General features: G+C 39.8%; 1 protein-coding gene across 1 annotated transcript; it reads left to right on the top strand.

Moving 5' to 3' along the window:
• Positions 1–902: 902 nt before the first annotated feature.
• tprg1 (tumor protein p63 regulated 1) lies at positions 903–21,418 on the top strand (the record flags this gene model as incomplete). Its single annotated transcript, XM_083888248.1, has 5 exons — positions 903–1,121; positions 2,361–2,452; positions 6,337–6,513; positions 19,042–19,195; positions 20,744–21,418. 5 exons carry the CDS (start codon positions 903–905, stop codon positions 20,936–20,938), a joined length of 837 nt encoding a protein of 278 aa, XP_083744374.1. The 3' UTR covers positions 20,939–21,418.
• Positions 21,419–26,305: the final 4,887 nt, after the last annotated feature.

The following is a 26,305-nucleotide window of genomic DNA, read 5'->3' as shown; positions in this document are numbered from 1 at the left end:
TAAACTGAATGATTGCTTCCTTAAAAACAATAATCTCATACTTCCAAAATCAGTGCAAAGATACCCCTGCTAATGATAAAATAAATACAACCAGGTCAAGTAGAAAATAAAGTGTCGAATGGAACTAGCAAATGTCTTCAAACCCCTGTCTGACGCAGAGCATTGATAGACACTTCCAGTACTTTTGAATTAAAGTTTGCTACTTTTAGCTGTTTGTGATTATTTTTGGAACAAACATAAATAAATACATGACTAAATAAATAAATAAATACATACATAAACGCATAAAAGAGCCTCAGTTTTCAAGATTAAAGTCAAAATGCAGAGAAGAAAGTCCAGAATCCTGACTATAATCTCAGAATTCTGAGATTGACATTTTCCTAACTAATTGGCATATGGCCCTAGTCCTCCTCCATATATGGACCTAATCCTCTTCCGTAAAAATGTTTTCTAAAAAAAAAAGTCTAATAAGTTATATATCGAGTCCCCCCATCCTAACTAACTAACTAACTAACCGGTATCATGAATTTCCCACTGTCAATCAAAGTTAGGTAAATGAAAGCCACGCGTGCACGCGCACACATGCACGCACTCAGGAAGTAGGAACACGGAAGTGAGTGCGTGAATGCACCTGTTCTGCCGACTTTAAACATCCTCGACAAGAGCTGGTAAGTAAAAAACTGCTTCATGAATAATGAATATCTCTAAATTGTGTTGTTACGAAGTGATTTACTGACTTCTTAAATGTAGGTTCAGTTTCGTTTCTGCCAAAGTTTTGTATTTGTGAGGGAAAATGAAACAAATTGACAGGAAATGAAATTGTCCCTGCGTCACCTCTCAGCGTTATGATAAATTAGGTTTTTGTTTGTTTTATTTTTCTTAAAGCCGTGTGAAGCTCCATTATGGCAGAGGCTGAGGAGAAAACAGCTGCAGTGTCCACAGAGGAACCGCAGGAACAGCAGCAGCAGGAACAGCAGCCGGAGCCTGACTCTTCTTCCAGCGGCCCCGGTGACGGTGAGCCTGCTGCCCGTGCTGAGTCCACCGAGCTGCGGGCAGCCGCCGCCCTTTCTATGACTTTACCACTGGACCAGTTCAAAAAGAGAAAGTTCTTCGTGTTGAGGGTAAAATAATATCTTAAGTTTCTGTCATTGAATCGCCAGGGTGCTCTTGCATACTAAGTTCCAGAGTTTAGTCACATAGTCACAGGTTTAAAATCAGATATGTTGTCCTGTCCTGTTTTCAGCCAAGTTGATCCTGTTTTTCCTGCCTCTCTTGGTTGTTGACATGGTCGCGTCAGAGACTGTCGATCATACCAAACATTTGATATTATCATGTCAGAACTCCAGCAAAAGTCTAAAATTAGTTTTTAAAATATTTTTTGGTGTAAAGCTGCCAGAAAAGGCACTTGATTTGTCCTGTCTGTTTGAAATTAATAATGTTATTATCTTATAGTTTATTTATATAGTATTTATATACTTATAGTATTTATATACTTATAGTTTTGTTTCATTGTTCCTCTTTGTGGTCTTTTGTGTCCATAAATTCAGTTTAAAATCCTTCACACAATTTACACTCTGGATTAATTTTTTAGCCATATCACCCAGCTGTAATTCAAAATCATATCAGTAGGAAAACAGCCCCAGAAATCAATACATCAAATAGAGATAATTACAATGAATATAACTAGGAACCCAGTTCTGTGAATTCAGGCAGGTTGTGTGACTTGGTTGTTTGTTGTTTTCTGTCTATAAAGTAACTGAAAACCTTTTTAATGAACTGCTTTCTTCAATTTTTACCCAGGAGCAAAAATCAATCTTATGTCATATGAGTTGTCAATGAATCACTTTGGGCATATCTCCCAGTATCAAATCAGGAAAAAAAAGAAATATGCAAACTCCATCATCTCTGTTGTGGCAGTGTCAACAGTAAAGTTACACAGCTTGTGTTCATTGCACACCTGTTGTTTTGGTTTGGTTTGTGAAGTCATTCCCACGTTGCCAGGTCAGCTACGCACTATGATCAGATAACACTCCCTCAAAGTTTTCGAACATTACATTGGAAATAAAAGATGAAGTCTAAGGGTAGACAGGAGGTCGCTTCCCTTACTGTCTTCAGGGTTTTTTTTTATGTGGAAGCTGCCTCCTCAGCTTTCTCCATTTACACGCTAAGACGTCATGTTTGTGTTTACTGTTATTCTCTTTGACGTACAGACACGCTGACATTTTGTTCGAGTTCCTGTCTCTGCTGCACTATTGTCTCAAAGATTAACCCTGAAGCTCTCTGTGTTTGCTTGCCACACACTGTGGGACTGTCACAACGGAACACTGGAAAGTGACAAGTGTGTGTTTCTGTCTCCTCAGCCTGGCACTCTGAATCAGGCCCTCAAAGACATCACAGCTCTGGTGGATACAGAAGTGGATGGCAGCGTTCACAGCATCTGGCTGATGGCAGAGTGAGTTCATGACACCGTGCTCTGTTTGTGTTCGTGTTGATGCAAAGTTACACGCTTGTATCTTTAATTTATGAATCCTCATCCATCTTGTTTTGTCTTGTTGGTGACGCATGTATCACCCTGCTCACTGTGGTTTATTCAGGACGTCTTCCCGCCACCATTACCTATGTCTAGGTAATGGTGAAAGTGTATTGGTTTTTTGCTGTTTTTGAATGCCTCTGCATTCTGGAGCTGGATATATTATGTTTTCCCATTATTATGTGGACATGATATTGAGATTCCTCAAGGGAATTTCCTTCAAATTTTGGTCCAAAGATTTGCAAAGGAAGTGATAAGATTTTGGTGGTCAAAGGTCATTGTTGCAGTGGCAGTTGCTGTTCTTTGAAACAGAGGAAGCTCATTTCAGGCCCAGTTATTTATACATAAATTCTGTCCTTCGTTCCTTTTGTATGAAAATGCGATTTGTGTCTGGACTTCACTCACAAGATCCCTCTGCTCCATTGAGTCCCAGAGATGCTGAGCTTCCCTGGAAGTGATGATTTTGCTACTTCTATCCAATCACTGTCTAGCGCACTACAGTGAAACAAAATATTTTCTGTGCTGCCTTGTAGAGATCAATTGAAGCTGAGCTTCCACTGGTTTTAATGCGCCATGCTGCTGCGGGAATACGATCTGCTGTAAACGGCTGATTCTGAACAAACTAGTAATAGAGTTGATCGCACTCTAGCGCATTGTTAGTTGACCATTTATTTTATGACATTTTGCAGGAAACGGAGCTTCCCTTGCAGTCTTACACCAATTGCCCCTGCAATTTTGTTGTTACCTCATCAACACCTTTGTTCTTTCCATGAATCAAAAATAAGTATTTGATACAAAGGTTTTCTTTAAACTCGCAGGTTAACTCTTGATATTTGGGTGGCCCCAGGTTACAGTAGCCTCACAGATCATGTGTTTGAGCTCTTGAACATTAAACACCTTTGAAGTCAAGCCCATATTATATGCATCTGGAAAAAATGTGTTGACTGACACTGGAGGCATATTATTCCACTGAACCACACTAATGCTATTTTTGGGAACTCTACATACATTTTTTTTCTCTTCATTATTGCTTTTAGGAATTCACTTGATGAAAATATTGAACAAGTCATAGCTTTTCCTCCTCGAAGTCAGTAATAAGATGAGCCCTACACATCACTGTGTTATTTTAACTATGTCACAGTATTAATGGGCAGGGTTGTTCAGTTGGGACTCTCATCAACCATGTGACGGTCTTCCATTTACAAATTGCCCCAGCTTCCTGTTCTATGATGAAATGAAATTCACCACGAAATGTGCCATGTTGCCACATCGACGCAGTGTGATGAAAACAAAATGGCATAATCAGTATCTGAAGTCTGCTGTTGTTCAATACAAGGTCGATCTGATCAACCATGTCTCTCCTGATGCCTGTACTCGCAGTATTTGTCTTCAGGGCAGGACTCTTATCAAGCAGGTCAAATTTGAAGACGATCAAACAATGAATATTGACATTACATCCAATAGACACCGCATATTAATTGTATAATTGTATGTTGCCAGTAGGGTGTGTTATGGGTATGAATCATTAATTGTACACATTGGTGTACATGAACTTTGTCTCGCTGTAATCCTCAGAGACAGACCTCAGTATAATGAATCAACCGCTGAGACAGGAACACAGGCCTTTAAATTCTACATATATATGCAGTATAATATACTAGAGGGCAGAAACATTATGCCTTGTGTTATTAGATCTGTATCAGTTAACCTTTCAGTGCCCTCATCAAACCCAAAGCTCATGAGTCAGAGTAGACCTACACTCGTGATCCGTCTGACAAGGACACAGAGGAAAGTCAAGTGACTGCAGGACATTTACCAAGTGCACTTGCAGATGTCGGCTTGTATCACTTCTGCACGAGCTTTCAGGAAACATTAAGGCTGGCCGTGTGAGAATGAATAATACATCCCATTTATGCAGCCCTGTCCAACAGACGTTAATGTTTGTTCTACATTTTTTTGCCTGAAGTTGTTTTCGTCCCAGCTGCTGTATGATTTAGTTCGCTCACGGAAAAGAGTGAATTCTTCTGCTAAGTGTATTCGAGGGAGAGCAGTGACGGGGACTGATGTCAGGAGGGCATGATGTCTAAGAATGTAAGGATTTGTAGTGCGTTTGATGAAGGTAAATCAATGTCTGTATTGTTGTTTTGAGTGTCAGCAGTGGGTCAGACCACTTGGCATATGATCCAGGATTGGCGAAGCTCTCCATGAATCCAGTCGAGGTTAAATCATTTTATGAACTCATAAGAAGTGAAATGTCTTCACTCGCACCTTTCCCACTAGTGCTTGTATTGTGTGTGTGTGTGTGTGTGTGTGTGTGTGTGTGTGTGTGTGTGTGTGTGTGTGTGTGTGTGTGTGTGTGTGTGTGTGTGTGTGTGTGTGTGTGTGTGTGTGTGTGTGTGTGTGTGTGTGTGTGTGTGTGTGTGTGTGTGTGTGTGTGTGTGTGTGTGTGTGTGTGTGTGTGTGTGTGTGTGTGTGTGTGTGTGTGTGTGTGTGTGTGTGTGTGTGTGTGTGTGTGTGTGTGTGTGTGTGTGTGTGGGTCTGTGGCCGCCTGCAGCATTCTGATTAGCTTCAGTGTGAGGTAGCCACGCATACTTGGCTCAGTGGTCTGTAAGAAAGAGCCACACCAGGAGAATCCATGTCAGGATGAATTAGTCATGAGTGGAGAGGGATGAGAAGAGTCTGTGTGAGATGATGCTTTGGCTCCTCTTAATGATACCAACTGACAGTCTCACTGACGTCCATCTATGTTTTCCTCTAAATAAGAACGTAATACAGATTGACATCACGTTGTATTGAAGAAGACCTGAAATTAGCGAGTGAGACCATTAACTTCGCAGGAAAATGTTCCAAAAATGTTTTCTATAGACTTCTATTCAAACTGAGTTCCTTTCATTCAGTGCAATCACCCTTCTGGTGGCTGACCAGTCACTTCCGTCTGACTTCTCGGGCTTCACTTTTCAAACTGGAAGGCTGTGTTCTTTATTCTGGCGGAGAGCTGTGTGCCCTCTTTACCCCACCACTAGAGGTCAGGGTTTTCAATGGACTCCACTTCCAATAAACTTGGTAATAGGACTGTGACGTGTAGATGTTTTCGATAAATCGCTTAAAAGGCTCGCTATAAACATGCACTGTTTATTGCGACTGTTTAAACAACACAATTTGCAAATCGTGAAGGCTGCAATTTAATCATATTTTTCAATGTATCTATTGTCAATGCCAGTTTAAAAACTGTAATGCATACATGTTGGAAACAATTTCTTCAACTTCTCATCCTTGCGTTACATTATAAAAGTTAATATTTCAATATCTTATTGGCTGTTTGTCATCATCGTTTTAAATCTGTAACACAGCAATTCGGAACTGAAGTTTGACTTGAAATAAAATAAGATTGTAAATCAAATCACAGTCACAATATCTGTCATAAAAAAATATTTGATATTATTAAACTGTTTACTGTCACACATCTTTCATATCCAACAGTAACACATTCACACAGGACTTTAAATACTTATTTATCCTAAATTTTGTCTGTTTTTACATCTTTGTCCCAAAACGATATCCCTGTCTAACCAATATGCCTCTGTGCGTGTGGGTTGGATGGCATGGTGACGTTTTGAAGTGGTTATTTTATTGTGCTGTAAACATGTTTTATAGGGTCACAAAGGTCGGGATCCATTAACCTAATGACCCATTTATTTTTACGACATTGTCTGAGCACCTGATGTCAGAGAGAGAGTGATATTGGTATTGGATTCAAAGAAATCACTATTGCTCTCACACAGAGTTTTTTGTTTTTTCTTGAACAGAGTGGATCACTGGAACAACGAAAAAGAGCGTATTGTTCTCATCACAGAAAACTCCCTCCTCATCTGCAAGTATGACTTTGTCATGTTCAACTGCGACCAAGTGCAGAGGATCCTGCTGAACTTTGTGGACCGCATCTCACACGGAGCCTTCGCCTTCCCAAAGCCCTCCCTCCTCCAGTAAGCTTCTCAGTTTAACCTATTGTTTTTCCCACAGCAAGAAACAGGACAATTCTACCCTCATGTCCATTTAAACTGCAGCTTATCTGAGGTTAAAGGGAAAGCTCAGGATTTGTTGAAATAGTACGTTTTCATAGTCACCGTCTTAAACACGTGTGTCTACGCTCTCTCGCACAAGTGAAACATGGCTGCGATGGGACGGCAAAAAACATCAGGTTTTAGCCACTTCCTAAAGGACTCAACTAATAGAATTTATATCAGCTTAAGTCTACACGTTTTTACAAATATGTTGACTGTTTCACCTTTTGTTAAACAACCTTTTCCATTAGGAAACCAAACAAAGTCCATTAACAAAGCCCACAATTTTATCTCGTAGAACACAGGGGTTGTTGGTCTACTTCTGATTCCATCAGTAAGTTCAATTGTAATTTTATTAACCTTGCTGTTTGTAGGCTTTTGTTCCTTTTTCCCCCAAAGAAACACACACTTACTCATCAAGGCAGCAGTATAGTATACAAAAAGTTGCCTTGTGCTATGAGCTAAAATAGTAATAAGGGAGTGCGCCATTCACCAAGCAGCTCAATCTTCAGTTTCCTGTCTAACAGAAATAGATTTTATCAGGCGAGCCTTTTATTAAATAGCTAAAATATTTAGTTTGTGTTGTTCTTAGTTGCAATCAGGTTTCAAACCAGCATTTGGATGCTTCTCCACACATGGAGCAGCCTCTAAGTTACGGCCTGACTATACCTCATACAACTCCTCAAATTAATTATAATAATATTCCATCATCTGTATTAAATATAAACATACATGGGTGTGTATAGAAAAAAAATTATATAATTTTGTTACAGACTCCCTCTTTCATTTCCATAAAGACTGCATAAGAATTTCTCTCTTTGTAGAGTTGCTAATTAAAAAGTAAAAGCCAGACTTGGAGAATTTCAAATACAAGCCCCAATTATCAGCCCCTTGCCCTGATTTGCCCCACAAAAGCAAAATTTGTTATGGAAAAAACCCCGAAAACGTGTATAGCCTCATAAACATGTGGGTCAGGACATGAGGGTTCCCTGACTTTATCCCACAACTCAATCTTTGTGCAAGACTTAAATGCTAAAATTCAGTTTTGTTGTTTTATTTGAATTTTAAAGGTAGCAGGAATATAAATGATTCACTGAAAACTCTTTGCCGTGATTTGTATTGTTGGTGAAATGGCGACAGGAAGCCGAGAGCTGCTGCGTGTTAAAGCGGGATACATGCCGAGGATTTTGTGCAGGGTAGACGAGATCAACCGGGGACTGGTGGAGCAGCAAGAATGAATCGGGGACGGCAGCGCGACGAGTGTGCAGAGAGGTTTTTGGGGCTAAGAAGTGCAGAGCTGTCACTTGGAGCTGTCACTTAACTGATTAGTGGCAAAATTAATGCAGTCCTTTCATCTAAACCTTTTAAAGACGGCTCAGGGGATACCAAACCAACTAAAACTAATTTGATGAATAAAATGTAATGTGCTGTGAAGAGCTTAGAGAGCGCACCCTTTTATTGGAGGCTTTATCTCTGCACATTACGTTAAATTATACATAAAACGCTTGTGAAAGCCAACCGGGAGTCAAACAGCAAAGAGACGGTTTCATGCAAGAAAAACTTGAGCCTCAAACATTCTTCAGTATTCATCTTCCTTCCTCCTTCTCCTAATCTTCTTCAGTGTCTGTCCCTCAGGAAGTGTCTTCTTTTTTTTTTTTTTTGTCTAGGTCATTCTGTCTTCTTTCTGTCAGACTGTGATCAGTGAGTACATGTATGTTCAAACCCCGCTCTGCCACTGAAACACATACAAAACCTGAGTGAGGGGGAAAGTGATGTACTGTAGTCAGGCTGAGGAAATGAGTCGATCCAATCGAATCTTACACTTAGTACTGTGGTGGACAACAGGTGGTAAAGGTAATAAACCAGTTCTCTAAGTTACTAATCATACAATAAAATAAGGGAATTAATACATTCACTTCCAAATTATTTTTTATCAATTTTAAAATCTGCTAAATGAATCAAAAATGTATTTAATGTAATTTAAAATAACAAACGCTTGCAGTGAAATGTGATATTTTACTAATTAAATACCAACTGAGATTACATTTCTTGACAGCCCTAGTTGTATTGTGTACATGTAAATAAATCGATCAAAAATAATAAAACATTATTGGTAAATATTAAAGATCCATGCCATAACTGTAAAAACCAGTAAGCCTTTTTTCTAGCTATTAACTGTCTCCCTGTTACTGATGTCTGACAGTTGTGCTAATATATTAAAGGCTTTTAAACCAAAACAATGAACTCAAAGGAGCTAAAATATGACCAATGGGACTTCAGAGGTGGATGATAATTCCCTGAGGGTTTTTTTTTATTTTTGAGAGAGATTATTCATACAGCATAATGGATCTTTTCCTCCAGCTCACAACGAGACGGTGAACTCAAGTTCTCGATCAGTTACAAACCATATTTTTGGAGTTTTATATTTCCGTGTTGGGTGTTAAGTCTGGGTCAGACTGTACGCTGTCGATTTACTATAAAAAAATAAACATCCACTGAGACTCAACAGGCTGAACTTTAGACCCGTTTAATACGAAGACTTCAGATATCAATAATATATTTTCCCTCTCAATACAGATGAATATAAGATATAAAAAAAAGGCTGTTTCTTGACGCATGTGTAACAGCTTTTTAATCCTTCACATGTCTGGTGACAGTTGTCATCTGACCACTTGATGTCAGTGTGCGCCCTCAGTAGAGTTGGGTTTAAGGCGGCAACAGAAGAACCACATTGAGGAAGATGAATGTTGATTGTTGTATGTTCTCAACATGCTGTTTATCTATTGTAACATTGATTGAGATTAGGGCTGCAGCTAATTATTAGTTCCATAATCGATTAATCTGTAGAGGTCTGTTCGAGACTTGGTCGGAACAAGGGTCTTAATGTATGGTTTGCATGTTCTCCCCGTGTGTGTGTGTGTGAGTTTTCTCCCCCGATTCTCCGGTTTCCATCCACAGTCTTAGAACATGCAATATGGGAATTAGGTCAATTAGATGCTCTAAATTGAGTATTGAGTGTTCTCAAATGTCTTTTTCTGTCCACAAACCAGAATTAATCTGTTCAAATGATTTCTTTGTTATTTGACACACATAAACCAGAACATATTCACATTTAAGAATCTGAAAAATCAGAAGACGTGTTTTCAAAATGGAAAAAAACCCTCAAACCGAGTAATCGATTATCGGAATAGTTGGCGATTAATTTAGTAATTGATTAATCAAGTAATAATTTCGGCCCTAATGGATGTTGCACACAATCTGTTGCTTGTCGCTCTGGTTCCAGAACTCAAATGTCTTTATGCCTTTATGTAGCATTTGTGTAGAATGTGTGTGGCAGTGCATTTAGAAGGGGACGAAAGCAAGGTACTTCTTCATGCCATGTTTGTTTAACAGGAAGTTTAATAACAGTGCACTTACATTTATATTTTGTTTGAACACTGACGAACATGGCTTTTTGTGGATTTCGGACCCCACTAATGCAGGTGGGCACGCCACCAGTGTCTGAGAGCAGAGAATGTTGCTAAGTTTTACATGACCTGAAACCTAACTTGATCATTCAAATATGGTGATGATGAGTAACACATTTTCTTTGGGGTGACAAAGTCAAGAGATATTTTTATCGGTTTACAGGGACTGTGAAAATATAACCTATATAGCAGAGGTAATTCTAAGAGTATATCAGAAAATAATACTTGATGATGCTAACAGAAAGTGTTCGGGGAGTGTTTGTATTTTTAGTCTTGATGATTCCGTTTTCATCGCCCATTGTCTGGGTAGAAGGAAACAACTCAATATATTCTCCATCTTTGGGGAAAAGCTGTGTTTTTAGAACAACGTCTATTTTATTTTATTTTTTTATTCCTGTCTGAAGAAGTTGGGTGTGGATGCCTGAGAAACTCAAGAGATTACTTCAGTAACTGTTGTAAAATATCATACATATATATTCATGAAGGTTGGAAATAATCCCAGCAATGTTTCTCCGTTTCTTTTTCTGATACAGTACAGTGTTTTTCAGAGGGAATTCTGCCTTGTTTTGACCCCACCTTACACTACTCGCAGTTGCTCAGTTTGATTAACTTTATATTCTTCTCCACTGTGTCACAGGATTTTCTTTTACCAGGAAGTGAATGCATTATTTTATTTAGATTAATTACATCTGTGTCCGTGGTTTTAACACTGTCGTCGTCCTCCCTCTGCGAACACGTTTGAACAGCAGAGGGCAGTCAGTCGATGCTAAACATCATCTGCATAATTTCTCAACTGGATTATTGAAATTATCTCAGCTGTTGTAATGTGGAGGAAGAGAGTTTAGATTTGTGTTTGGGACATGAAAGAAGTAAATAAGTGCACACACAAGCTTGTTTTCATATCTTAGTGAGGCCACAATGCACTCCTTACCCTTATCTTTAACATCACATATAAGAGCCTTGCCCTTAACCTCCAACATAGACCTAATTCTAACCCTAACCCTAAAACCAAGTCTTAACTCTGAAAGATGTCTTTAAAATTGTGAGGACCAGACAAAATATCCCCACAATGCATTTTAGTCTGGGCGGACAGAAACAGAGATTGTTCGAAAGGATGACGCAGTCACCAGAATTCCCTTCCTGATTGGTACTTATCAGTCTAAACTCAACTATATCTTCGCCCATTGTTTCTCATCAGTAGTATTCTGTAAGTAAGTAGTATGGACACAGAAAATCTCTGATAGGGAGCCAATATAACTTCTAGTGAGAGGACAAAGGGAGTACAATAAAAGGAGCAACCAAAAGCACAACCACGAGAATTATGCCTCAGTCCAAACAGGCTGTTCCCCAAAATAAAACAGGTTTAATAGGGTCATTAAATCCTGCTGGCTAGATTTTTGTTTGAAAAGTTTAGGACTGCAGGGTCACACAGTGGAACACGTGAATAGCACTGTTGCCTCACAGTAAGAAGGTTAGTGGTTTGTGTCCCAGTTGGGGCCTGTTTTCATGTTTGTCCTGCGTGTGTAGGTTTTGTAAAGTATGGTACATATGTATGTTTTTTTGCGTTTCCATTTGGAATAGCTCCAAAATAACCAGCCACAATCTTCCATTTTTTGGCACCTTTCCTTTTGAGTACCAGAGAAAAATGGTACGGTAAGGTCAGGCTGGAGTTACACTGACTCCAGCCATGAACGTCATATTTGATTATGTGACAGAAAAACATCACCCCAGTTCTTGCATCCAGTTCAGCACAAGCCTGACCCAGGGCTTAACCATTCCAAACCTTACCATACTGTACCAAACCGAAGCATTCTTTGTTTGAAGTACACATCATTAGGGCGCCTTTTAATTCTCAGCTTCTTAATCCAATTTAAAACTTGCGTTTTTGATTGTATAAGCAAAATGATTTGTTCGTTTGGATGTAATGGTGTCATTGCAACTGTTTTTATCATTCTAACCTCTAAACATCGAGCAGAAAAGTAATAAAAAAAAAAGAAGCATACCTTTACATTTCTAAAACAAGCATAGAGCAGTCTGTTCACACCAGAATAAACTGTACAAATGAATAAACACCAGTGGATTGTTAATGTCTTGGGCATTCTATTGCTGTAAATACTTGTGGGTTTGCATTTTCACTGTGGAAATATCTCAACAGCCTCCAGCTATGATATCACAGCATTTGCATCATGACATGTCAGTAGTGTTCCATGGCTGTATTTCTTTTTCAGCTCTAAAAGCTACACAATCGGCTTTATCACAAATAATGAAAATGATAGAAATCTGAGAATAAAAGGTAGAAGTTTTTTCCTAGCAAACACTCCACCCTTTTCTTTTAATAGTTCTCTCACACTTCTAATGAAGATTTGTTGGATACATAACATGCATGGATGGCTGACAAACCTGCAGGCCCTATTGAGCAATCCGAGCAGATTTGTTTGTTCTCTCTCTTTGACAATGTGGGACACTTGCCATGACGACTGCAGCTGGGTTTGATATTTATCATGAGTGTTGACTTTTCAGTCTGCTCAAAGTGCTTGAAGGCCTAGGGAGTGATTCTTTTTTGTCACTTGCCTCTAAGCTAAGAGTACAGAGTTGCGCTTACGCTCATGTGTTTGATGTGTATGAAGTCTGAATCGATCAGAGAAAATGTGTTTTAGGATATTTCTCGTCTGCTCAGCTGTTCAAACCTGTGAATGTCCAAACTCGGGTGTTGCCTGCTCTCTGTGTCTCTGTATTTTCCGTGACTGTATCGAAGTGAGGCGCAGTGAAAGTACAAACCCCAGCTCTGCCACATAAACACGGTGAAGACTTCCAAGGCCTCTGGCTGGAAAGCCCAGCCCTGCTTTGCCTGTTTGGGCCGGTCCCGCTCCCAATGATAGCTTACCTGTGGAATTTGCCAAAGCTTTTTTATATCCCCATTTATACTACGGGCAATAGCTGTGTGCACTTACAAAGGACAATGTGTACAAAACGTAACCCCACCATCCTCGCTTGCTTTTTGCTGAAATATAATCAGTCTTTTAGTCCGGGCTTTTGCTTTTGTACAGTTTTTTTCTCCCCCCTTCTTTTCTCCAGGCTCAACGCTGAAGGGTCTGGAGGAGGCACAAACTGTTCAGCAGTAGCAGCATTGTCATTTTTAAGTGCTTGTGTAAACAGGGCGAGATGACTGCATTATGATGCAGCCCCTCCCTGGGACTGTGACATATCAATAGCTGCACCACTATTGTTTAGCCTCAGGTGTTTGATTCTGGTTGACAGGAAGTGCTCTTGCACAAGCAGTGTGGTTAAAAAAAACAAAAAAAAACAAGCACATCGGCATGACATATAATTGTGGACCGATTGCAGCTGTGTTGGGAAATGACCTGTGTTACTAACAAAGTGAGGGAGTCCACTCTAGTTTAACATGTGTGAAGTCATTTCAAAGAAGCAATGCGTCGGTAGTGTTGTGAACGTACTGTATGTGTGCGAAATTAAATGATCAGATTGTGGTGTCTGTACAAATGCATCAAGGGTTTAGTTACAAAGGAATATATTCCATTCACGATAGTACCTGGTACCTGGTGCTTTTTTGGTACCTGCTCTGATGAGGTTCCAAGCGAGCTGAGCCGATACTAAAACGTGACGTTGACAGACTGCCGCCCACCGATTGGTCAGAGAGTGTCGTCACTAAAAAGAGTGACGAGTGCGATGTCCGAGAATCAAACCCGCCGTTTTTAAAACCGTCGAGAGTGTTGCAGCGAAATTTCATAGCTGCTGGCTGCATGGAAATGCGTCGTAATTATGCGGAAGTAGAAGAAGAAGCTTCACTGCCATGTCTGCTCGTCCCCTCACTGTCCACTACTATCTGTCTTATTTTCCTCCCCTTCCGTGTTCATTATTCTTTTTGGAAATACAGCAGTAACGAAACAGAAACGGGTCACATTTACATGTTTTATATGAACCCCTTACCTGAATGACACTTGGCATATTCCAGCCAGATATTTGTTTTGGAGTTTTGGGATTGGCGTTTTTACATGACATGTTTTTATTCCGATCAGGCTTGTATTCCAATTACTTGTGTCCATGTACACATGGCTTGCGAGAGAGAAAGAGATGGTGAGACTGGACACATTTAGACTTTACACGACTCACACCTTCCTCAAATGTAAATACTTTTATGCAATATTTTTTTCAGATTTCCTGTATCCATTCAAATTGTTTTATTCACAAATCCAAAAGAAATAATGGGAGTCCAATGACAATTTACTTACCTTTTTTGCGAATGCGATCATGTTTTATGCAGAGCAACAGTTACATGATGGATCAAACATGAGATTTTTAAGGGTAGAAGTTACAGTGAGCACTGTTAGCATAGCTTTTATGTGCTTAATTACTTTGCAATTTAAGTCATGAGCACTAAATAAACTGAACAGTTTGTACAGCCTCAGATTCAATGCAGAGGTTTCAAAAGGAGATGGAAGGGATTTAAAAGAAAGATAGAAGTAATAACAGTGTTGAAGTTGTGTAGTGAGTAAATGTAACATGGGACAAATATTTCAGTAATGCACAGCTCCTATGTACATGATGAAACTTTGTGATATTTGCATGAGGCAACTGAGTTGCTTTCCTCTTTCCAGCTAATTAGTTTGATTCTTCCAAAAATGTTCTCAATGAAAAAAAAAAAGAAAACACCAAATGTGGACTTACAGGATCCCTTGATAAAAAAGAAAAGTCTGATGCAAACCAATGCGTTACGCATCCATGGTGCTGCCCAAAATAAAAGCTCTAGGCTGTAAAACGATATTGCAAATGCTGCTTTTTTTTTTTCACATACAGTATGCACTTCCGTATTATTCTTCATACACAATGACAGTATTGTTTTCGTTTTGTTATTCGTTTAGTGTAATTAAGTTGGTCTGAGGAGTCAAACCTGCGTCCCAGGTTTTCCCAAGCTGTTTTTGAATCAGGTTTTTATCCAGTGTGTGTGTTTAACTCAAGGGCGTATGTTTGGTTACAAGACTGTTGGGGACAACCAACCCCCTCCACCGCACACACACACACACACACACACACACACACACACACACACACACACACACACACACACACACACACACACACACACACACACACACACACACACACACACACACACACACACACACTGTAATACTACTAATACTATAAACACCTGCAAACTGTCCAATGTGCAGGAGCCAAAACAATCAGTTGCGAAATGTTTTGCAACCTGAAGCCAACGTGGTTAGTTTATTTTCCTGATTGAAACGAGCAAACGTGATTAGTTGACAAAGGTGTGCAAGTTTTCACTCGAAATAAATCATGGCATGATGTCTACAAAAGGGGAAAACGAGTAGGCATGGACAAAATTAGTGCACGTCCGAGAGAAAGGGGAAGGCAAATCACTGATGCTTGTAAAATCCGCTCACTCAGTCTCGCTTACCTCTCAGAGAATTCGGACACACAGACACATTGCTCTGTCTCTGGCATGGAAAATCTCTGAACACCAGATTATTTAATGTCTCTGAAGGTCTCTGACGTAACGCTTGGCTCTATAGATCAGTAATGCACATATTATTATAATAATAATTATTATTATTATACAGAATATTAGCCCACGACAGAGAAAGTGTAAGATTGCAACTAATAACTTAATTATCAAAAATTGTTTGAGTTTTTCAAAAAAATCTGAAAATAATCCAAAGTTTTTGTTCATTTTCTTTGTTTTAGGATTTAAAATCTTTGTTTGGCTCTCTACCTGCAAGTAGCAATATTCTCATTGGCCTAATGTGCATTGGGTCTAGTGTTACACTGGTTTCTCCCCCTTATGGACATTAAAGAGAATACATCTCTTTGGTACTTGTGCATTGGCTCAAAAATGTATAAGGATCATTGATCTTAACATAATGAATATGTAAATGTGTATTATCATATTTTAAAGATTCAGTATATTAATGTGTGCAGGTCTTAGATCAGATTTCAAAGCAGCGTTGTCAGTGTATTATTTATTAAATCCCTTTTACAAATGTCAAGTTAGAAGTTAAGTTTTTGATTCTATAATTTAAAAAATAAAAAAAATAAAAAATTGCGCTTAACTCATTGGCTGCCAATGACGTCTGTAGACGTCAATTCAAATACAACCGTTCACTGCCAATGACGTCTGTTGAAAGAAGATAGTCTACTCTGTTTCAGTGTTTACATATTCATAGAACACACTCTTTTGTGGGTCTTGGATAATCAGTCAAAATGCTCTAATACACTTGGCATTATGGGGCTTTCTGCGCTGAAAATGGTAGCCAATGAGTTAAAAACAATACAAAACATGTATATGACAGCATTTTTAGATGTATATGCAAATATTTTTGAACAGCAAGATTCCTCCTCAAAGATGCAGTGAGGGGAGTTTTGAACTCTCCTTGACCCACAACCTTCAGTCACAAAGATACTCTTTACCTCCCACATTATTACAGGTCTTTCAGGTATGAGAGAACGAGATCAAATTCAGTGCACACACAGTAAACGGTAGAACTGTAAAGACCGTCACTGCGCGTAGATCAACACCAGCCTTGTTTCAAAGATGGGATCAGCGAGTGTTTGCTCTCAGTCTTCTGAGGTTTCATTAGGCTGAGAAAAGATATGACCCCCGAGGCATTTTCATTAAAACCCTCAGTATTTACTCTAAGTGACTAAAGAAGGAAGAGCAGAAGAAAGAGAATATGAAGAACTCGCTGTAGATTACCTCTAAGCCTGGTAAACATGAGATTGTCCTCACATTATGTATTTGCCCTCGGGGCAGATTAGTGCCATTATTTTTGATTATAGTAACACTTTTACCACAGCAATGGTAATTCCCCTTTAGGGAAATAATGTGGGCTGATGTAAATGCTTAGGAGAAGTATCATGGTCCTTAAATGTAAATGTAAATGTACTTTATTTATACAGCCCTTTACAACAATCCTTTCGGTGATCCAAAGTGCTTTACAAGGAATAAATAAATAAAGAGGAAACACATAAAAGTAATTAAAAACAATAAAAACAATAAAATAGTGCAAAATAAAATAAGATAGAATCAGATAAAAGATAAGAAGACAAAAGATAAAAAGTGTCACCATACTACTTGGTATTAAAAGCCATCCTAAATAAATAGGTTTTTAGCCTTGATTTGAAGAGGCCCAGGTCAGAGATAAGACGCATCTCAACAGGGAGTTTATTCCAGAGCCTGGGAGCAGCAACAGCAAAGGCTCGATCACCCCAGTGTTTATATTTTGACCTGGGCACTTCCAGCAACATTTGGTTGTTTGACCTCAGAGCTCTACCCGGATCACGAACAGTTAAAAGCTCAGATAAATAAGATGGGGCAAGATCATGAAGAGCTTTAAAGGCAAATATTAAAAGTTTAAAATCGATTCTAAAAGAGACTGGAAGCCAATGGAGAGAGTGAAGAACAGGGGTGATGTGCTCTCTTCTATTAGTGTTGGTTAAAAGACGGGCAGCAGCGTTTTGAACAAGTTGAAGGCGACTGAGAGAAGTCTGGGAAATGCCAACATACAGTGCATTGCAGTAGTCTAATCTGGAACTGATTAGCGCATGTATGGCTTTCTCAAGGTCGTGACGGCTTAAAAACGCTTTAACTTTGGCCAGCAGACGCAACTGGAAAAAACTAGTCCTGACAACGTTACTAATTTGTTTATCAAACCTCAGATGACTGTCAAAGGTCACTCCCAGATTCCTGATGTTCGGACTGAGTTTTGAGGACAAGGAGCCAAAGCCATCCATCACAGTATCCCCGAACACAATACATTCCGTTTTCTCGTTGTTTAAATTAAGAAAGTTTTGGGCCAACCACTGCTTAATGTCAGCAAGACAGCTAGACAAGGAGGATTGTGCGCTGTTGCTGTTAGGCTTCACTGGCAGGTAGATTTGTAGATCATCTGCATAGCAATGAAAAGATAGGTTGTGCCTGGCTATAATTGACCCAAGTGGCAACATATATAATGAAAAGAGTATGGGGCCAAGAATAGAGGGAAGTTAAAGGGTTAGTAACTTCATATTAGGAGCTTGTCATGCATTTTAATTTGTGAACACAAATCTATATAGGCAAAATTGGATAAATGATACAGAAATGGAAAACCACATGTGACAAGACGTGACCTCAGCTCGTACTCAGACACAAACACTGACATCTGCGCTGGTGGCCAAACAGGTGTAAGTGGCTGACGTGCTGCGGTGACACATTCACTTCCTGTTTCACTACTTTCTGCAACACAACTAATTTAGCTGTTTTTAAAATTATGTGGCATAAATTTGGTTTTAAGTGGTGCTAGATCATAACTTTTGAAGGGCAAAGCTTGTAACAAATTTTGCATTTAATTTAGCGCCCCTTTGGTTTTTGAAACAAGACGTGATCCTGCACCTGTAGGACTGTAGTTGTCAGTCATAGTGTGTCCAAGACTTAAAACTAGCAACTTTGCAAGAAAAGATTTATTGACCACAAATCAAATGCGAAAAGTGTAATTTTCCACACAGGCTTTCATACAAACTGGCTTCTTTTTGTAATCGATCAATAGAGGATGCCCCCTAATGGCCAGTAAATAGAATACAGGTCTCAGACACTTCAACATTGGCTTCACTTTTCTGGACTATGAGGCCGAGTTCATATTTGAATTGAATTGAAGTGCATGTTTATCTTTTGAAAAGTGAGTAACTTGTGTTTAATGTCCAATATTTCCAGAAAAGAATACAGACAGACATTACATACAAACATTAGATACAAACATTAATTCTACTTGCGTTGTCAAATCAGTAGTTATTTAAAGTTTTAAATTCAACCTTTTGTACATATTTTACCACAAATGCAAACAAAACAATTCTTTGTAGGAAACGTTAATGTAATGAGATGACGGCAACTGAAGTTTGTGTCACCCAGTTGAGTCACAGGCACCACAGAGACTTTTCTGAGACTGACTGACTGTTTTGATGTGTTCAGGAGAGAAGGGGAAGGGGTGCGAGTCTTCTGGGACCGGCTGAGAGAACCCTCCTTCGCCTCCAGGTGGAACCCCTTTGCCACCGACTTCCCTTTCGTCACCTTCACCTACCATCCTGTGAGGAACATCAATGACGAGTTCGCTGCCCTCTGCGATGTAAGTTCATCATGCAGTAAAGAGATTGAAGGTTTAGTTAACCTTAAGTAACAGCAATTTAACATTAATTTACACTGTGGTATGCAGGTGTGTGTGTATGCAAACTAACTGAATATATTTTCACCTAACTTTGGAGTGCAATTGGTAGTAGATTAGATTAGACTTTATCATATAATTAGCTTTTGGTGTCTGTTTTTTAAAGGTTAACATAAACGAAACAACACATTTTCCACTATTTAATAGTGAAGACGGTCCATATGTTTATATTATGTTTGATCTGAAAAAGACCCCCAATTTATGTTATATGATGTAATTTATGTGAAGTAATAACAAAGAAGTCATAAAATGATTTCCTGCACAGAAATAATAAATAAATTTAGCCTCCTAAAGGACTAAAAAATATGACCTACAGCTCATAGAATGTTTGTATGCTCGTCTGCTGAAACGAGTTCTGCCCCAATATTTGCTAAATTTACCCTAAAGGAATCTTTAATCTTTTAATAAGTTATGATCCTATGGTAGTAATGATGTAATAGTGTGTTGTAATACATCCACTTTTTTAAATGATATTAGAAATCTGCAGCTCAATTCAGATTAACCAACCCTTTGTCATTGTGTGGTTTAAACTGTCATTATTATTTTTATATTATAGAGTAATACGCAGCTTCAGGTTTGTGTTTCATCAGACCAGCAAAGGTACAAAGTGTTTTCAAAGTCATGTCCTCATAAATGACACGGTTATGAACGGGTGACTCAGCATGAGGAAGACAAGTGAGCTGTCTTTTACTCACCGGTGAAGTTTCAACATCATCATCACAGATGTTTGTTTCACAACGTGTCAAATTTGGTGATCGGGGTTCACTTCACGTCTGCTTCTGGCAGAGTCACATCGTACGTCACATGCATTATAAACATTTCACTGACTGCACATTAGCGCTGACTGGTAGCTGAACTCGGCAGTGTGCACACACTGTGAAGAACATTTACTAAGAATGCAACATATAGTAATTACAATGACTAAAGTTAATTATGATGTGACATTTACGTCAATATCAACACAGGTAAGGTATTTGGCGTCTGACCACTACCTCTTTCTTCTAAATTTCAATCCATACGTGGCTAAGATGTCATGTTCTTTTATTTTGGTGATGTTTTACAGTGGAGAGAGGGAAAAGCAGTGAAAGAATGAAAACCATGCACTGCATTTCTCCGGTCCATTTCTCGCTCACAACTCAACAACCATTTACAGGTCTTCTTCAGTAGACCATGGGGTCAATTTTTTAAATAGACAATGAAGCATGGCACATATAAGTGGACAAAATAATAAGCCGTTAGCAGATGCCAGAAAAAGTCTGTCGGCCCGGCCAATAATCGCGGTCCATCCCTTATGGTAGTGGGGTCCATGAATGGATGTATAATATTAGGAAAACCAGGAGCATTTACCATGAAAACAAGGTCAATTTAATTTAAATTGAATTTAAAGCAATGTTTTTTATTATAGTATAAAAAGAGTTTTTGTTTCTGACCATCATGTCTTCATATCCGCAGATTGAGATGTTCCGAGAGCAGCTCAAGGACGCCGCGCTCAGAGCCCATTCTGTTAAGCCAGTTCCAGGAAAGGCCAACGGAGTGCTGGTCCTGAATCAGCCGCTCTTCATCGAAGCCTACGTGGGCCTCATGTCCTTCCTCGGAAACCAGAACAAACTGGGCTACTGCATGGCTCGAGGAAACATCGGCTTTTAAACCCTTTTAATGTTAATATAATTATTTTATTGTTTTACTTGTTCACAGAGAGTTTATTATTCAAAGAGTTGTCCACGTTCAGATTTGCCTTCTGTTAAGCATTGCAGCCTGGATTCCTCAGGATGAGAGCGTGTGCTCTCCCCTGCTGCATGGTATCAGTGTGTGGTGTCTGAGTGCTCAGAAATATCCACATTTCAACACTGCTCTTCACTGGATGACGGATCTCCCGCTGCTCTCAGGGAGCTTTGTGTTTGCTCCTCAGTGATATGGTAATTCAACTCTTTTGCAATGGGACTCCTTTCTTCCTCCCCCAGTGTTTCTGTTTAAAAGCTCATTCTCATGCCATTCAGCCCCTTAGAGATTCAGTGAAGCATGGGGGGGGGGGGGGGGCACAGTTGTCAGTTTATCATTTCTTCTGTATTTTTTACAGTGCATACAGTGCTGGAATTTCCCCCTTTGATTTGTGTTTACCATGTGTTGCTCCACCTTGTTTAGTATCATCTGTTTATGGTGTAGACCTGTCACAGACATGGGAACATAAAATGACATGTTTTGCTCTTTCTCCACTCTGTTGAAAAAAAAAAAATCCTGTTTTTATGATGATTCCTTTGCACTGTTTTTTGTTCCGTGCACTTTGTGAGTGAATTATCACAGAAAGTTGTGGGACTGAATTTAGATTTGCAGCCTTGGTTGATGTGATCTGGTTACAGCAAACAATGAAACAGCGACTGTGTTTCCTGTTAAGTCCTTTTTAATATGAAGGGGCTGCAGTCGTGCATTAAGAGTAATTCAATACAGTGCTATAGGAATGTAAGAATGCAAACAGGGATGTTGATAGTCGGGAGAGAGTAATGCTACATCATTTGTCAACCCAGCAAGTGCAGATGTTGGCAGTGAACAGTGGAAATGACCCATGGCACCATGTGATGCCAGTCTAAGGTCCCAGGTTTAATATTTAGGAGGGTTTAATTTGCAGAAAATGAATACACAGCCATAAGTGTGTTTGTGTATGTGTGGAATTAGCTTTAAAATAACTCACTTTAGCCAAAGGCCTTGTTTTAAGAAGGTTGCCATCATGTTGCCCATCTTGTGTGTCAATGTTTCTACAACACTCCTGAATAGACGGACCACCCACGGCATGTGTTCCTCATTCTGAAGTGAAAATTGCGATTGCAAAATTGCAAATTACACAATTTTTCCGCGTAGCGAGCTTCCATACAAGTCAATGTTCAAATGTGAGTAGATTTTATTTCTACTAATTTGTGCTATCTTCACGACGATCGCTCCAACGCACAAGTTCAAAATTCTTAAATTTGGTGAAGAATTGCATTGACGCGATGACATCAGGACCAATCCGCGTTGAGATTCTCTGGATGACGTCGCATACTTGCTGGAGGCCAGACCGCTCAAAATGGAGGAGAAACTTTTCATCACTGTATTGTTTTTAGTAGCTCTCTCTGTGTCTATCTGTCCGTTTGTACTTGTACTTGCCAATATGATCAACAGAGGCCTCCAGAGGCTTGTTGCGTGAATGGGGTGAAGTTTTTGTACGTGGGATCTCAGAGCTATACATCACAAGTTTGCCATATGCACTCTTATCGCTTGTGGAAAGGAAACTGCTGTCGTGTGTGCGGGTCCACAACACCATCTGGAGTCAGATACAACTTGGTGAGTTTCATCATTTACTTGTGAAATGCACTGCTGGAGCATTATAAGGACCAGATATCAGGCGATTACATTGCTCGACCTCTGTGGAATGAAGTGTGCAAAATCATTTCCTGCCAACATGGTGTTGTAAACAAACTTGAGTCACGTTTAACATCCTGAGCTCTATCGCGTCTTTTGGTATCTGGTAGTTCCCTGATGTGTCTGGGTTAAAGGAGAGGTGAGCGAGGCAATCTCACCACTGTATGTCAGAGTTTCTTGCACACTATTTAAACTAAATATAGGCCGTTTTTTCACTAAATAACACGTTTTTTTTCCCATTTGTTTCTCCTGACTGAGAGATTCAGATCATTTCTTGAACTTGGTGTTTGGAAATGGTACAGAGTTGGGTGTCTAGACTGACAAAATAGAGAAGCAGGCTGTTGCATTCACACAGGTTTCATGTTTCCATCACTGCTGATGTGGAGCTGGATTAAAAGAAAAAAAAACAGTCAATAACAGAGTCATTTGACCCTGAAGAGAGTAGTGATTGTATCATTTTCCACTGCAAAAGAAATCTTGCGAGTGTTTTGCCCAACACTGAAAATGTGGCTTATTTTACCTGAGCATGTAGCAGTGATGTTAACCCTGCAGTACAGTTGCATTTTAAGACCTTCACTAATCATTTGTTTGTTTATGCCATAGTCAGACTACACAGTCTTGTTAGTAGGCAGGTTACAGAGCCTTGACACCTGACCCAACCCGATCATCACCATGTGACGACATTGGAAGGAAGAGAAGCTGGGACCTCACCCAACACCAGGTAAGAATACTGTATCATACCTGCTGTGTTTTACACATCTCCCAGCACCAAATCCATCACTCGTGAGGGCAGCTGTGAATCAGCGGTAACGGTGCATCGTCCTCGTCTCTGTAAACGCTGACGTGTCCCTGGGAAAAACACTCAACACCAGGTTGCTCCTCATGGCTGAGCTGGCAGCGTATGAATGGGCATGACAGATGTGTGACAGAAACATTCACTACACATGCTGACAAAAAAAAAAAAGTAGTATAAAGCAGCTTTGAGTTATCAAGACTAGGAAAGTGCTATATAAATACAGACGTGCCAAGAGCTCGGTGCTATTACTGACATGATGGAACACAGTAGAAGACGGAAGAAAAAAAAACATTACACACTTTCTCTTCGGAGTCGGTGAGTTTGATTGTCACTCATTATGACGCTACACAGGATGAAACGACTGACTTTAGCAGCCTGTGAGTCCAAAAACCCTATGTTTGCCTGATCCGTCTGTAATTGTGCAGTTTATATAAGCTTATAAACATGACTAGTTATCCATTTGTGTCATTCACTGTAGAAAGCAGAGATTTATGTAGCTAAAAACGTGATTCATTATCTCAGGAGTGAGACGTTCACTCCGAGCTCACGACTGCACAGACTGGCTCAAAATGGCGTCACAAGGTGTGTCCCACCTGTGTGTGGGTTATTTCAGCTCTACTTGTGTGTCAGTTTGAGGTCTGCAGCCTTCACGGAGGCCGCCACCTCTGGCTGTAGGCTGCTTTGCCTTACATACAGATCATCACTGCTGCCGCACATTGAATTGCGGCATTATGTTGAGTTGTGAAGGACCCGCAAACATAGGCCACAGTGAGAGGACACTTTAACTTTGAAGTGAATAAAAGCAGATTTATGCAGGATTTTTACCCTAATTTAACAGCTTTGAAGTCATTGTGGTGGTTAAATGTCTTGTTGTGGGTAGATTGTCGGCTGTCTCCACTCCCCCTACTGTCTGTTAGCCATGCAAGATCAGGGCCGCCGACCCTGAGTCCACAGAATAAGGAGGCCTCACGAGAGGCACACATTGCTTCATGGCACTACACACTATAAGATGAAGGAAGTGATTTTGTTCCTGGAGATGTTCATCATGGCAGAGGCGAAGGAAGCAAGTAAGAGGAAACTAATGGCGAGAATTGAAAAACGGATGCCCCCTGTCAAAGACATGGCTCCCTGGCTTGTGTTTACTGGCTCCGTTGTAAACAAATGCACATGACCAGGAGAGGAGAATGCAGAAAAGCAACTGGACTTGTAAAGTTCCACTTTAAGTCACAGTTTATTGGCTCTTACTAAACTTGGTTTAGTATCGCGCGCGTCATTTTCCATGACTTCGTAGTTCCTCCTCAACGTGGGCGGGGTCATCATAGCATGGCTGCATGAAACTGCTCTGATGTTGTTTTTATACGTTCTGTGAAATTATTTTTTCACCGAATCGTTCAGTACTTCCTGCATGACCGCATCACAGACTTCGTCCGACGCAGTCACTGGACTGAAAAACCACTGAACGGGTTGATATTCGGCTCACGATTACCTTTGAGCAGTGCTGTCGCTAAATGCACCAGACTCATCTGTTAAATATTTAGATTTTAGACATTTCCTTTGCTAAATCTTGGACATTAAAGGTGCATTATGTAATAAATCTAAAGCAACTGGCCATAAAATCCTCCTAATATGTCACAGAGACTCAGGAATAATGTTCATATAACAAACTGAACTCACCAACAACAACAGTACAGACAAAATATTTGCATTAAAAAAATATATTTTGCAGACTGCAAATCATGTTTATGTTTTGAAATCATGTTTTGGCATGTGGCGCCACCTACCGTCGTCTACCAATCATTGCAGTCAGTAGAGTATCAGCTGCCGCGCAACCACGGGTTGCCAGTTACGTCAGAAAACGAAACCTAAAAGACCTCTGTATTTTGAATGTGAATGTGAATGTAGTAACTGTTTTTGGCCACATTCTTACATATGGCACCTTTAACGCCTGTTTTCACGATTTTTAAGTCTTTTTTAACTGATCTACAGTTAGGCATTGTTAGGTTTGATTCTTGTGTTGGATGACGCGCTCATAGCTCTTCCAGTGACGACACTCTCTGACCAATCAGAGGCCGGTCAGTCTGTCGATGTCGTATTTTAGTATCGGCTCAGCTAGCTTGGAACCTCGCCAGAGTAGATACCAAAAAAAAAAAAACAGGTATCAGGTACTCTCACTAATGGAAAAGCAAAACAATCTCAGTAGAGTTGAGCCGAGTAGTGCTAGAACTATATAATGAAAAATTGCCCCATGCTTCAGATTATTGAATGAATTCATATTTTAGGTCAAAAATAAGGGATAATGAATATGAACAAAGATCTCAGCTGAAGTTTAAGCTTAAAGAGTAAAATTACACTCAGTAATGTTTACAAATTACACATCCTTGTTTGAACGACTTAAGTGAAAACAGAGCTAATCCCACGGTGTTTAGACTCTTCAGGTGATCCCGTCAGGAAACTGGACTCGCTTTGCCTGAAGTGGCGTATCCCCCCCGGTACAAATGCAGCTGTTACTACACATGGAAAGTATATGGTTAAGTTCAGCACCTTTCGTATCATGTAACACCACCTTAGGGTGTGAAGGGGTTAACGCTCTTCCTCCCAGAGTGAGGACGTGTCTCTCATCCCGGATCAATCGCTGCTCTGGCCTGGAGCGGAAGGACCTCGTCCATATTTCTGCTCCTCCAGTTGTAAAAAATGTTCAGAAAACAGGATCAACTGCCACATAAATGAGCATTCGCAAAAAAAAACGGCGGCTTACTTTTGTCCCCGAAGCAAAACCTATAAGCAGTCTCACACCACGCCTGATTTTAAAGTCATATCTGACACAT

This window comes from Microchirus variegatus (genome assembly GCF_963457635.1).
Source record: "Microchirus variegatus genome assembly, chromosome: 4".
Lineage (NCBI taxonomy): Eukaryota > Metazoa > Chordata > Actinopteri > Pleuronectiformes > Soleidae > Microchirus > Microchirus variegatus.
This window is presented reverse-complemented; position numbering and strand designations above follow the sequence as displayed.